This window comes from Phyllostomus hastatus, unplaced genomic scaffold (genome assembly GCF_019186645.2).
Source record: "Phyllostomus hastatus isolate PE091 unplaced genomic scaffold, TTU_PhHast_1.1 phas_scaffold_501, whole genome shotgun sequence".
NCBI lineage: Eukaryota > Metazoa > Chordata > Mammalia > Chiroptera > Phyllostomidae > Phyllostomus > Phyllostomus hastatus.
Window position 1 is genome coordinate 27,516,640 of NW_025334033.1, and position 14,522 is coordinate 27,531,161.

General features: G+C 40.3%; 1 protein-coding gene across 1 annotated transcript in view; it reads left to right on the top strand.

The window, feature by feature from the left end:
* The window catches only part of USP3 (ubiquitin specific peptidase 3), a 90,047-nt gene that overhangs the window by 55,680 nt on the left and 19,845 nt on the right, over window positions 1-14,522 (top strand). Inside the window, exons 8-11 of the mRNA XM_045822717.1 lie at window positions 1,585-1,698; window positions 7,202-7,348; window positions 10,827-10,933; window positions 11,104-11,184. Of these exons, the coding sequence (XP_045678673.1) occupies window positions 1,585-1,698; window positions 7,202-7,348; window positions 10,827-10,933; window positions 11,104-11,184 (449 nt within the window). The remainder of the gene's footprint in view (window positions 1-1,584; window positions 1,699-7,201; window positions 7,349-10,826; window positions 10,934-11,103; window positions 11,185-14,522) is intronic.

Sequence of the window (14,522 nt, forward strand, 5' to 3'; positions counted from 1 at the left end):
GCTTCTCACCATCTTAGGCAGAAATTTACTGAAGGGTCTCATTGGAGCCCCTGCCATTACTGGATGGATAGAAAATCAGGTCTGAAGTCTGGGCATCCAGAGCCAAAGCCACAACTACCCCACAGACTGTCCCACGAAGACATCACTGCTCCCGCCGTCAGTGCAATGCCAGAGCTCCCACTGCCGGCACTGTTGGAGCCAGTGCTGGGAGAATGTGGTTGTTGCTGGCCCTGCACTCCAGATGATGCCCTTTGCCACACAAAGGATTTGACACTGCCCCAGCTTCTTTGCCTCACAGATACCTGCTTCAAAGAGGCAGAACCCATGCCATGTACCTGAGCCTTGGCTGCAGCGGGAGGGCTGGAGGCATGGGCCCTTCCAGCTTCCACAGTGGAGGCAGGCTCTGACTCTCACCAGAACTCTTAAGGTGGAGAATTCCTCCAACATAAGTTCAGGCACTAAAAATAAAAAATATGCTTTGTATTCCAGGGATCTACTGGATAACGGATTGAGAAAGAGGTATTGAGATTCCCTGAGATATGAATTAGGTGTCCATGAGTATGGTGGTGTATTGATAGATATAGTCATTGAAGTTAAGGAGGTTTATCAGTTTAGCTACATGCATAGATAACCAAAATTAACGGTGACTGAAACTCCCTTGCGGAAGTTGGAGGGCTGTGAGAAACAGCTCTGTCTAGGCATGTTTTACATGGTCATCAGGCTCCTTCTAGCTCTTTGTTCCACCAGCCCTGGTGTGGGGCTCTTAGCCACATAGTCCAGGATGGTTGCTGGAGTGCTACCGTTTCATCCTCATTCCAGCCAGAAGGGAAAAAGGAAGAGGTTAATAAGGACTGTTTTTCTTTAAGGAAACTTCTCAGAAGTTGGACACATTCAGAGTTGTTTGTTCTAGGAGTTCATGTGCCAAGAAAAAAAAAAAAGGAAGTTGTATTCCCGTGGAGAAGAAGAGAGTGGATATTGGGGGACAGTAGGGAGAGTACAGAGAGCAGGTTCATTACACACTGACTTTGAAGTAATAGGACACCCAGTGGAAAGTCCCTGTTGGGAGCTGGAGAAACCTGAATACAAGTAGCCATGAGAAAGTGTGGCCTTTAGATTGGGATTTCTGAGAGTGCTCTGTGTAGAGCGAGTGCTCTGTGGTCAGACGAAGCCTCTGTGGCACAGACAAGCAGTGGGCGCGCACCGAAGGGCAGGAAGTGCTCCTCGGGAGGGGCAAGGAGGGGAATGCAGGGGATGGAGAGAGAGGGTCTGTTAATTGTATTAAGTTTTAAAAATGTATATTCTTAAGTAATTTGGTTTCTAGCTTATCCATTGCTTTATTGTGCAAATGTGGCAGTACTTAGGCACAAACTTCATCATATGGTCCAAAAACTGGTTTTGTCAGTAATTAACTATATACATGGGTTTTTGAGATGCTCTTACTTAACTGTCAGACTTAGCTCAGAAGAGACCAACCCTTTTTACGTTTTCATATTTTTATATATTATGAAGTTATAGTTGGACGTTATGCATTGAAATAGCAGTCTCTCGTTAATGCTAAGAGTATCGTCCCTTCTTTTTTCCCAGGTCTTTGGTCGAAGAGTTCAGAAAGACACTCTGTGCTTTGTGGCAAGGGAGCCAGACTGCGTTTAGCCCAGAGTCCTTATTTTATGTCGTTTGGAAGATTATGCCGAATTTTAGGTAAGTGTTATGTAATGAAAAGTACTTAAAACATTAATATTAGTCTTCACACTGTTCTGAGGCAATTTCCAGTGAAGTGGCAGTGTTCTAAATAGTAAAGACTGGCTTTGCTTTTTATTTTTGTTTAAAGGAGAAAAATAGAAGTTGGATATATTTCACTAGACAAATGTTTAAATAATAGGTAGATGTTAGAAATGTCTTTAACAAAGGGTAGGATATTTTGTTGTTATAAAAACAAAGCCCTTATAAATAACTTTGTGTACTCTAGGAAAAATACTGGACCAAATTTCCTTTATTCTTTCTTAAATTTATTTATTTCCTTTATTCAGAATCTTATAAATAATTACTACCATACACTGTCTTATTATTTCAACTAAAAACAGTCCAGATGTAATCGGTAGAAATCCATGCATTATATTCCCTGTTCTGCTCTGGGCTCTGAAGTCCGTTGGGATTCACTGTGCGCAGTGTGGCCGGGCTGCATCCGAACGTGTGGCTGTGGAGTTGCTGTGTTTTCTGTGCTCGCTCTCTAGCCTTACTGCGAGGAGGGAAACAGCCCTGCTGGCAGAGGACCCTGCCTCTTCTCCCCGCCTCCCCCCTCCCCTCCCCTCCCGCCCGTGGGGCTTCGGGCAGTAGCAGATTTGGTGCACTGTGGGTTTCTGACCATGGCTATGCCTCCTTCTGTTGATTTTACCCCTTGAGGCAAGTTGTGGTTCTTGCTAGTCATCATTTTTGCACCTTATGTACATCACTCTCCTTTTCCTTTTTTTTTTAACACAAAACCAGCATGCTGTAGTGAAACTTAGCATATCATTGCCTAACAGTGGTTTAGATATGTTGCTAACATACAGAAATGTTTAAAAGGTAACAACTTTAAAGAACTCTTAAGTCCTTGTGATTGACTCTTGTTACCTCTGAACTTTGATTGGAAGGAAATTTCTCTTGTGTATACCATGCTATTTAAATCTCCTCCCAGGAGAAACTGATTTTGTAAGGATTCTAGTATTTCTTTTTTTTTTTTTTTAAGATTTTATTTATTTATTTTTAGAGAGGGAAGGGAGGGGGGGAGAGAGAGAGAGAGAGAGAGGGAGAGGGAGAGGGAAGAGGGGAGAGGGGAGAGGGGGGAGAGGGGGAGGGGGAGGGAGAGGGAGAGGGAGAGAGAAAGAAACCAATGTGCGGTTGCTGGGGGTTATGGCCTGCAACCCAGGAATATACCCTGGCTGGGAATCGAACCTGGGACACTTTGGTTCCCAGCCCGCACTCAATCCACTGAGCTACGCCAGCCAGGGCTGGATTCTAGTATTTCTTGACTTTTAGTTGGAAAGGTGGAAATGGCTGTTAAGTTACCACTAATTAGGTTTGGATTTAATGTAAAAAGCCTCATCACCTAGTCAGACTCTTGATAGGGATTTAATCTTTGTGTTTTACTCTATTCTCCAGCCATTCATTTTGCTTTCTGGAAGTAACCAGTTACTAGACTATTATGTGTCCTTTCAGCGATATTCTCTGTGTGCATATATAAGCATGTGTGTTTGTAACCTAAATAGTAACAGCTTTAAACATAATTTTTAACATAAATGGTAACATCTGTTTTCCTACTTTGAGATGATTCATATTAGTATATAAATAGCTTTTTCAGTCCATTTTAGAACTGCATAATTTTCTACTTTATGGTTGTATCAATCTATTTAAGAGTCCCCTAAGAAAGGAGACTTTTGTTTTTAATCTTCTGTTGTTCCAAACTGTGCTGCAGTGGATGGTCTCATTCCTACACATGCAGGTACCTAAAAGAGGAACTGCTGATTCCAAAGATACTGGCTTTTGTAATTTTGATAGTCTTTTCTGCTACCCTTTGCTTTCTTTCATGTGATTTTGTCTTGTCACCTCCGTATCTTTGTCATGTGCTTCCTGACTATGGTATTTGCCTTGTGGTCCCATCTCTTTTTTTAGGGTCCAGCTTAACGCTAACACTCTCCAGGACAGCCTCTAGATAATTCAGGTCAGGTCTGGTACTTATTTCCTTGCTTCTCATATCACTTATGTGCTATTTCCACCTTCACAGATAACTCAATTTAAATATTCACCTTGACTTCCCAAAAGTGTTCTTCAGTTTTTAAAAAAGTTAGTTCTTGTAATTAACATTTAAAGATGATGAGTTGAGTAAATTACTGGAACATTGTTCTTATATTTGCTAACTATTCTACTTGGCTTTGTAGAAAACATGAAAGATCTTTGTACACAATAAATAGGTCTTTGGCTGTTATAATTTAATAGTAATCCTAATGGGGTTATATAGAGAACTTTAACAAGTACTGCGCAGGATATTTTATATTTAAACAAAAATAGTTCTAACTAGGAATTTTGCTATTGTGTTTTTGTGTTTGTAAACAAAAAAAGTCATTTTTGGAATCTTCATTTTTTTGGTGTTTTTGCCATGAAGAAATCCGGCGGTGATCGGTGCCGCACACTGGATAGAAAGAGCTAACCTGAACTGGTTTTGGTTTTGCAGATACTTTGTACAGAACAAATTATTTAGAGTTCAAAATAATTTAGAATCCTTTTATGAATGTTAAAGATACTTTAAATATGAATGGAACCTAAAACTTTACTGTGTCCTAGGTATTTTAGAAAAAAAGTTCTAGAATGATAAAAATTTGATCCTGTAGGGCAGTGATTTTCAACCAGTGTCCTGCCAGAATTTTTAAAACATGCAATACCTGACCCTGTAGTCAGGGGTGCTGACCTCTTTTCCCTTAGATTGTCAAAGTAAAAAGTGACAACAACCAACACAACGATAGCCATCTGGTGTGAATGAATCAAAATTATGCCCATTTTTTTGTGTTGGATTCGCAAAAGATGTATTTTTTTGGTGTGTTGCAGAATTTTAGTAGTTAGTTTGTGCGTGCCATGAGATGGGAAAGGTTGGAAATCACTGCTAGAGGCATGTTTTACTCCTTATTGGTCCGTGCCGTTTCACACACTGTGTGCTGGAACTGCCAGGCGCAGAGAGGAGTCAGCAGTGTGCAGGTGCGTGTCACGGTGTGCGTGTCGGGGCACCACACAAGTCCCTTTGTGTGGTTGTATTCTGTTCACACTCAAGCCAGCTGCCATGTTCTCTGATCGTTCTCTGTGGGCGCATCTGGCTCTTTTACAGACGTGGGTGAACGTGACTGGCCTCATCGTGCCAGACATTGTGGTGAAGAGCCCGTTGCCCCCATTTCCTGTATGTTGTGCTTCAACAGTGCCCCTCTTTCTCGGCCCCCTCATTCAGAATGGACAATTCATAACCTTTTAGGCTTTTAATATTTGCACTGTGCTCTCCAGCAGTTATTTCTCACAGCCTCTTATGACACGGATTTCCTGGAGGAGGCAGTCCTTGAGGTGGCCAACAAGTGGGGATGAGGAAGTGCTAAAATTGGAGCCGCTGTTATCTCCCTGCCTTTTCTCGTGGCTGTGCCCTGTCACAGAGATGCCGGGGTTCTTCATAAATCCACTTCCTCTAACTCACAAGCGTCTCTTTGGGTGACATCGGTGAACTAATCTATACACAGAACATAAACACTGCACCCAGATGCGAGGAGCATTGCCTTTAACATGATTATCAAACAAGAGAAACCCAAGCTGACTGCAGAGCAGACTCTGAAGCCCAGATTGTGTGATATAATTGGCAAGTAATTAAAAAGATAACTGAACTCTGTTGAATTTAACATACTAAATAGTATTTATCAACACTTTCAGATTAGTCAATGAAAGGTTTATTTAAATGTTTAAAAATAGAATTGTAAATGTCTCAGTCAGATCCAGAAAATTTCCATAGTCTTTGAAGAGACTGTTTTCTGGTAAAGATCACAAATTAAAGAAGAAACTGATAATTTACCCTTATAAAACAGCTGAGTGTTCTGTGACCTTGTATAGGTCAAAAATGTGTTTCTTATGGTAAAGGAAATATTACAAAGTAATGTACCTTGATGTAAAAAATGAGATTCATGGTATGGTTGGAACATTAGAAAGATTATTTTTAAAAAAGGGATGGATATGTATTTGAGGAAAATGCAAATCGGCATAAATATAAGGTACTGTTTTTTTTATGATCCACTTTAGAAACATGATTAGGTATCATTATTTTGGTGAATTAAATATGCGATAGAATTTCAAAGATGACCTCAAATAGTAATATTACCTTTGAGTCATGACAAAAAGGATGTTGTGTTGAAAAAGTTTAAATCTCCTCCTCAGATATGCAAAGGAACTACCAACTTTGAATACTTTTGAGTGTGAATATTAACATTTTTATTCCTATGACTCAGAAAAAACACTTGCACACATTATGTTTAGTAGCTACGCAGTTCAGAAAAAGTTATAGTGCAATGCTAAAGTGACTTCTGGTTTAAGTTCCAATGATTAGGCAGATTGTTTTCATAATTTATAATTTCTAGGAGAAATTCCAGGAAAAGGGGGAACATATATACCGGGGGAACCTCTGGTTGAAAGGAATTTGCTTGTTAGAACCATTGCCTGGAAGAGCGGTGGAAGTTTTGACTCAAGACTGAGCCAGAAAAACGTGAGATTTTGAGGATAGATTAAAGAGAACCTTGCATGCTGGCAAAATGTAGGCAGAAGTCTTTTCTATCTGCAGCTTTATGAGAGCACCTTGTATTTCACTGCCTCCCTTCCTTTATACACCCAGACGTCTGTGGCTTCCCACCTGCACCCGCTGTATTTTCTGTCAGCCTCCATTCCTGCTTGCTTCTCATTGATTTGGATAAGAACTCCATACACTTTCCTATCTGAATATAGTGTAAGAAGTAACCTAAAAATATGTTGATATATATTCAGGTTTTTGGATAGAGAATAATTGTGTCAATGCATTTTTAAAGTATCTGTTTTAAAAATGTCTTCTAAACTGAGATTAGTATGCAAGTGTACAATTGTAGATGCCTTCAACTTTTTAGACATTTTTCTTCTCCTTTCAGTCATTGTTTTAAAATTAGTATTTTCAATCTAAAAAAGTTAGGTGTAAATTCCATATTTCATATAGTGGTGGTTAGACCTAGTTTTATGGTGAGGTTAAGATATGAAATTTCAACAGTTTGTGTGTCTTCTGGAGGGGCCAGTGGCATAGTGGGAAGGTTCAGGTCCATCCAGGAGAGAGACGTGGGTAACAGTCCCATCTCTGCAGGACTTCAGGCAAATCACACCCCTGACCCCACCCCCTTTTTTGGCCTCTCAGTGTTCCTCACCTCTAAAGTGGGGTCAGTCGAGATAATGACAAGTCCAGTTAGCTCTAAATTGTTCATGTTTTCAGACTTGTGTTTAAGTAGTAGAGTTTTTCCTTCGTTGAGAAATTTTATGTGTAAAACATGGAGGGAGTGGGATAAAACACCCAGGAGCCTCACTGTGCTCTGAGCACAGGGCAGCAGCCCTGCCCAGTGCTTTTCCTTCCTGCCTGCTCAGCTGTGCAGGCGGAGCCTCCCCAGTGACAGGCTGTCTCTGTTTGTTTCAGGGGCTATCAGCAGCAGGATGCCCACGAATTCATGCGCTACCTTTTGGATCACCTGCACTTGGAACTTCAGGGCGGTTTCAATGGCGTTTCCCGCTCGGCAATTCTTCAGGAGAATTCTACTCTGTCTGCAAGTAACAAATGTTGCATGTAAGATTGAGTTTCTTTTGGTGTTTTAGAAGAGCTTTAGACACTTCTGTTGGTCTTATTTTTAGATTTATAATGGAAGGTGGAGAGTTTTCCTTAACTTTTGCTGAAAATTTTGTGCACTTGAGCTTTGTGACCATATGGGCTGGCCCGTGTCTCACACTTTCAGAACAGAGGCATCTTATATTTGTATCTTGGTGTAGTTCTGATTGTTATTTGATATAGCTCATTTTACAACTTGGAAAAACAATAGCAAATATTTGTACAATTTAGCACTTAAAAGTTTTCTTCCAAATGCATTGAGTAATGGATTGAAGACTTATTTTCATATACTAAAATAATTATATTTGTTCACTAAAAACAAAGGCTTAAAATACTTTTGAATGTGAATTACAATAGTTTGGATTTGAATTTTCCTTAAGTACAAGGTCTGTCTGGAAAAAGTCCAGCCATTGTTAATATAACAAGAACAATTTGCATGACATCGATGTAGCCTGGCAGCCACGGAGGGTGGACTGGAATGTGCATGAGTGAACAATGATGACTTCACTGTACTAGTCAGTGGGGGTGGAAGACATCATTGAATGAGCATGTGTACTGTGTGACTGTTACATTCAAAATGATTGAGTGAGGAGAGCAACTAACCTGCAGCAAATGTTGTGTTAAGCTTGAAAATTCCTCCATGGAAACTATTCCAGTGATTCAGAAGGCCACACCTGTGGGCAACTGGTGATTGGCAGCTTCATTAGGACAATGCACCCACTCATGTATCATGCCCCATGCAGCTTTTTGGCAAAACATCAAATCACCCAGGTGACTCAGCCCCCATAGAGCCCAGATTTGGTTCCCCATGACTTCTGGCTTTTCCTAAAACTAAAATCACCCTTGAAAGGGAAGAGATTTCCGGCTGTCAGTGAGATTCAGGAAAATACAATGGGGCAGCTGATGGTGATCAGGAGAACTGTGTGAGGTCCCAAAGTGCCTACCTTGAAGGGAACTGAGACATTATTGTCCTATGTACAGTGTTTCTTTTATCTTCAATAAATGTCTCTTTTTCATATTACATGGCTGGATACATTCTGGACAGACCTTGTGTATCTGTTCTTTATTGAAATTGAGGAATTTGTAAGTTCTTAGAATTTTTTTCTTACCTCGTGATATGAGTAAAACAAACCTTTTGGATTGCTTTTCCAAGTACTGATACCCCAAAATGTACATTGAGATTAGAATGTTTATTTTGCTTGAGGCATAGATGCTTTATGATATTTCAACCTGGATATTGGTTAGTTGTATCTCCTTTGGTTCATATTTTTGAAAAGTTTTGTGTTGACCTATGCAGGAAAGGGATTCTAAGACAAACTCCCCCAAAGAAACAAAGAGTAGGTAATACATAGAGGTTGCTGTAGTGCTGCCTGGCAGTCCATAAATCTGATGAGTAGGAGGTCTTTTTAATGACTGAACAGTCTCAGAGTGAATCTGGCTGTATCAGAGCAGGGTAAGCAGTATGAACTGCCATTCTTCTCAAAAGGTTTGGCCTTCCAGGTCCTCGTAACTATGACTCCATTTAGAACCCAATACAGAAAGGGAAGGACCTTTGGTAGAATTGTTCTTGCTGCTAGCACCAAACTAAAAATAGTATTAAATGAAAAATTCTCTTCTGCATTTTGGCTTGATTAGCATTCTTTTCTCAGAGGCAGATTACAAAGGAAGAACTACATTGAGTTTAAATGTTCTGCTTTGTAACAAAGTACTAGCTTCTACTTAAATTAGAGGCAGCATTGGCCCTGGCCTGGCCGGCTAAGTTGGAGCATCATCCCGTACACCAACAAAAGGCTGGGGGTTTGATTCCCCTTCAAGGCACACACCCAGGTTGTGGGCTCCATCCCCAGACGGGGCATGTATGGGAGGCCTCGCAGTCATTGTTTCTCTCTTACATCAGTAAACTTTTTTTTTAAAGGCAGCATTATATGTAAACATCAGTATGAAAGGGTCAGTCACAGTGCCTTTATTTTCAGTGGTTGTTATTTGGGTACACCCTTTGTTTAGGACACAGACACGAAGCCTAAAACCTACGATGCACATTGTGTTCTACAGTTCTTTCCGTATGTGGCTTTTGTTTAATTCCTAAACAAAAAGCCATTCAGAAAGCACAGCTCAGTGTATCAGGAGTGCTGTTCATCACACATGCCAAAGTGCCTCTGATCCCTGTTAGCTTAGAAGCGTTTACTGGCTCAAGTTAACTGTGCAAGTGCACCAAGAGTGACGTATGTGCTTGTTGTAGTGCTACTGCTGACAGCAAAATATTGAAACAGACTCAGTATGCATGATACTGGTTAAATTAAGAGCACGAGCATAGTGTTCAGAACAGCTCTTTAGGCCAGACCAGCACCTAAGACCTTGGGCCAAGATACTTGACCCTCTGGACCTCAGCTTCCTGGTCTGTGAAAGGGGGAGACTGGCATCCACCTCAGACTCGCCATGGGGTTAACTGAGGTAGTAAACAAGGTGCTTGCTTGGCGTGGCACTGGGCGTGTGCTGCCCCCGTCGTGCTGTCACTGGTGCACTTTCTCAGTTGTTCTTGGGTCCGCTCTGTGTCCCTGCTGTGACGTGCCAGGCAGCTGTCGAGAAGAGTGAGGTCCGTGTTTGAAATCGGTACTTAAGGAAAGCAAAAGGCCAGGTGTCATCCTGATTATCATGGTAATAAAAAGTCCTTAACACACTCTAAGGGCTTCCTTATTGGTCAGCACTCATCTGAAAGCACTGTGCGTGTTTACATAACTCATCTCATCTCCGCACCCGCCTCTGAGAGGGGCATCTGAGGGAGCCGAGGCACCGGGAGGTTCGCTGACATTAGGACAGTTGGTTTTTTAATTAAAGTGGTGTGTCCTTGATCTCCACAAAGAGATTGTTTATAATATCCTTTTAAGTTAGTTTCTTAAAAGGCTCATTGACAGCAATATTCAGCATTTCAATTGTGAAGTCATACCTCCACCAGAAATTACTAAATAAGTATTAAATTTCTTACTTTTTTTCTCCCAAGCTTGACAGATGACCACCTGAAAAGTGGAAATCTATCTCTGAGTGAGGTGGTGGTTCAAAGTAAAGTAATTGGGAGCCCCGTGTAAGATGAGAGGCCTTGCAGAAATTCCAGTATCAGGCCGTTCCGTCTTCCCTTGGGGATGTATCTGTGGGGAGAGGGCCCCCCTGCCCTGAATGCAGGTGTCATGATATCCGATTGGTGGGGAGGGTGAATGTCCAGTGTGGGTTACTGTGCGGTTGGAAGAGGGCCTGGGGGCAGTCCCGTCAATGGCTTAAACCTTTTATTTAGTATACATCTATATAGTTCTGAAGTTTTTGCACACTTTTGTAATTTAAATCAATATAAATGATATACATTCCCCCAAAGGGAGTCACCTATAGGAGCTTTTACACATTTACCTTAGTTTTTTACTGATGTGTTTTCCTGTGTGGTTTTCTTTAGAAATGGAGCATCTACAGTTGTCACAGCTATATTCGGGGGCATTCTCCAAAACGAGGTTAACTGCCTCATATGTGGGACAGAATCTAGAAAGTTTGACCCATTCCTAGGTAAGATATATTTGGTATGTGGCGATATGATATTGTATTACAATAATTTTAATGTTTCCTTTTAAAATTAAGACAGTGGTAATAAATCATTAAAAATATGTCAATTTTTGAAATTACTTTTCGAATGTGGTTATATGGCTTTAACAACTGTTTTCCTATTTCTTTTTAAGACCTTTCATTAGATATTCCAAGTCAGTTCAGAAATAAACGCTCTAAGAATCAAGAAAATGGGCCAGTTTGTTCATTACGAGGTAAGATACTAAGTTAACGGTCTAGAATTCTTTTTTCCCTCTGAATACCTGAATATATGTATAAGCTCCACCTGTTTGTACTGCGTTGTTAATCACTTTAGTGAATTTGTGTTGTAACTTAAATCAAACCTGAATGTTTCTCCCTGTCCAAAAAAAAATTCTATTTAATAAGAATGCCTACCAGAGATACTAGGTCAAATATAAAATATTTCTCATCTTTCTCTTTTAAAAGTGAAAATCCATAACAAAACCTTTTCTGACCTAATGAAATAGAATTTATTTTATGGATATCCAACTAGTATCCAGAGGAAGAATGAACATTTAGCAAAGTTTTATAAATTATGGTGTTATTTAATTCTTTTATATGACAAGTAGTTTAAGAAATTTGTTGACACCACCAATGGTTAAACCTGAGGCCCTACTTGTAATTGCAAGACTTGAGATGCACATGTACTTTGCAAGATTTTGAACAGCCTTTTTCCTTGATGAATATTAACCACGTTAGTGAAGGCAAAAGACCTATCCTTGAGCAACCACTGTAATGACTGACTGTGCCCATTGGTCAGGAAAGGAGACACTAGGATAGAAGAAGGAGGACGTAGCACGTGTTCTGTCATTGAGTAATTGAACACTGAAGGCAAATAACAGTTTCTGCCCTAAATTGTATTTTTGCCCAAAGTAATTCTTTTCTCTTGCTGAACTGTTTTAAGGAGTACTGTCATAATTATAGATAGATCAATAGGTAGGTAGGTAGATATTTTTTCTTTAAAAAAAAGATTCTGTTAGTTGAAAACTGCACTCTCTTGTATGGCAACCACAGTCATATGTGACTACTAAAATTTAGTTAAAATAAAATTTAAAATTTTCAGTTGTTCACCTGCATTAGCCGTATTTCAAGTGTTCAGTAACCACGTGGCTGGTGGCTGCTGTACTACTGGGCAGCACTGATGCAGGACTTTTCCATTATTGCAGAAAATTCTGGGCAGTGCTGCCCTAGAATCAAACTTCTGATAAAGATGTAACCGTTGGGGGCAGGGCAGTCTTCCCTGGGTCAAGGGTGCAATGTGTAGAGTCTGGCTTGTTAAAAGAGGAGCTGCGGAGGTATTGCTCGTGGAACCGTTGCTCAGTGTGTTTCTGGAAGTCTCTCAGGAGATGACTATCAGAGACACTGGACTACTCTAGGAAACAAGAGCCAGCCGACTCTGCACAGTATAGACACTTTCAGTCTGCTCCTGACTACCCAAGTGTCGTGTCTTTTGAGCAGGAGTACAGGGAAAATTTAAGGAAGCCCCGCCCACTCCACTTTTCCTTAAAATATATGCCTGCAGTGTTTCTCCACAACTGTTTTTGGCCTATTTGAGATAAATATCACAATATACTTCATATCAAAGGTCAGCTCATTTTCTCTTTATATTTACAGCATGTGACTATAGGCAAACTTAACCATAAAATAAACATTATTTGATCAGCTAGAGGAAATCAGTGAGAATCAAATTATTAAAGGAATTAGCCTTAAACTACATAATCTAAATCTAAATTGGATTATTTCATCAGAACAGTGGTAAGGTTGACATTAGTTTAAAAAAAGTTTTCCTTGATATAAATATGTGGATATTTATTTGAAAAATACTTCCTAATATTTAACAAAACCCAGCGAATCCACCTGATCTCTGGCTGGAAGCCCTACAAACACTGGTTTGTTCAGGCTTCTTTTCCTTCCTTCTTGGCGGTGCGCCCCCGTCCCAAATCGCTCACAAACACGGTTCTTACCGCTTTCTGTGGCCCTTCACCGACTGCCTGTCCCAGAATGCCGTAGTGCCAGCCTTTCTTTCTTGAGACCATCCAGGAGGGGAGGGTGTGACAGAGCTCAGGTGGTTGGTTGGTGCTACAAACAAGAAAAATGGCAAAAGGAGATGGTAAACTAAAAACAAATATTTGTAATAAACACATGAAAACAAGTACTTGGACAAAGTATATGAACAAGAAAAAATGCAAATGGTCAATTTAACACTGAAAAATGTCTCACATTCAAGAAAGTGTAAGTAAAGCAAAGTTTGTCAGAATGATAAAGATAGATTATCTGATTATATCCTTTGTTAGTAAAAGTTTTGGAAAGTGGGCACTCATATTGGTGTTAGGAGTAGAAATTGGTGCAGTTGTTTTTGGAGAGTAGTGATCACCATTTTTAAAAATTTTATTTTTTATCCTCAGCTGAGGACATACCCATTGATTTTAGAGAGAGAGGGAGGGAGGGAGAAAGAGGGTGAGAAACACTGATCTATTGCCCTTCGAACATGGCCCCACCAGGGACCAAACCTGCAATTGAGGCATGTATCCTGACCTAGAATTGAACCTGCGACCTTTCAGTTTGCAGGACTGTGCTCCAACTAACTGTACCACACTGGCCAGGGCGACCATCATTTTTAAAAGGCATTTCCTTAGACAAAGTGATTTCACTGGCAAATGAGGACAGTAACATATGTAAAAGATATTCATTGAAGCATTCTCTGGTACTGCAAAAAATCAGAAATAATTTATATGCCCAACAGTAGGGCATTGGTTCAGTAAATTATACTTTGTAGCAATTAAGAAAGCTGAAGTTGGTGAATAGCCAGGCCACAGAAAGGTGAATACAAAATAGTGTAGAGCAAAACACTATCCATGGAAGTATGTATATAGAATTAATCTATTTGTGTATGACTAAAGAAATTCCTATGTGCATTCAATTCCTGAACAGCACTCACTGTCTGTTCACAGTGATTACCTTAGGGGGATGGGATTCAGGAAGAAAAGGATTTGTGGCTTATGTGTTCTAGGTCTTTATGTTTGAAATCTTTAACCTATTGTGTCACCTTTATAATTAGGTATTTTGAAGGAGTAAAAAACATGGACTCATTTATACATACTTCCCAATTGCTGCTTTCCTAAATTAAATTTACTTAATACATAAAGGTGATCTAGTAACTTCAGCGATTGGTTTCACTCCCTGCTCTCCATGGGAATGCCATTCAGCAGTTCATGTAATGTAGAAGACTGGCTCTTGTGGGGTACACGGGCCCTGAAACCCCTGAGAATCCTAGGCATTCCAAAGACCCCAGTGGCATATTTATTCCCCCTCATGAAATACAAGTGAAAAATGTAAGCCAATTCTTGAGATCCTTAGTGAGAGATGTGAAGGCCAGTAGAGAACAAAGCTTTGCTGAGATTTGAGAGCCGGTCCCTGCTAGAGATTATTCACTGGCCACGTGATTCCTTCACTTCCAAGTATGAGCTCGGAGGTGAAATTCACATCTGTGCTGCTGTAAAACATTAAACTGTAGTGCATTCCAGGGTCAGAC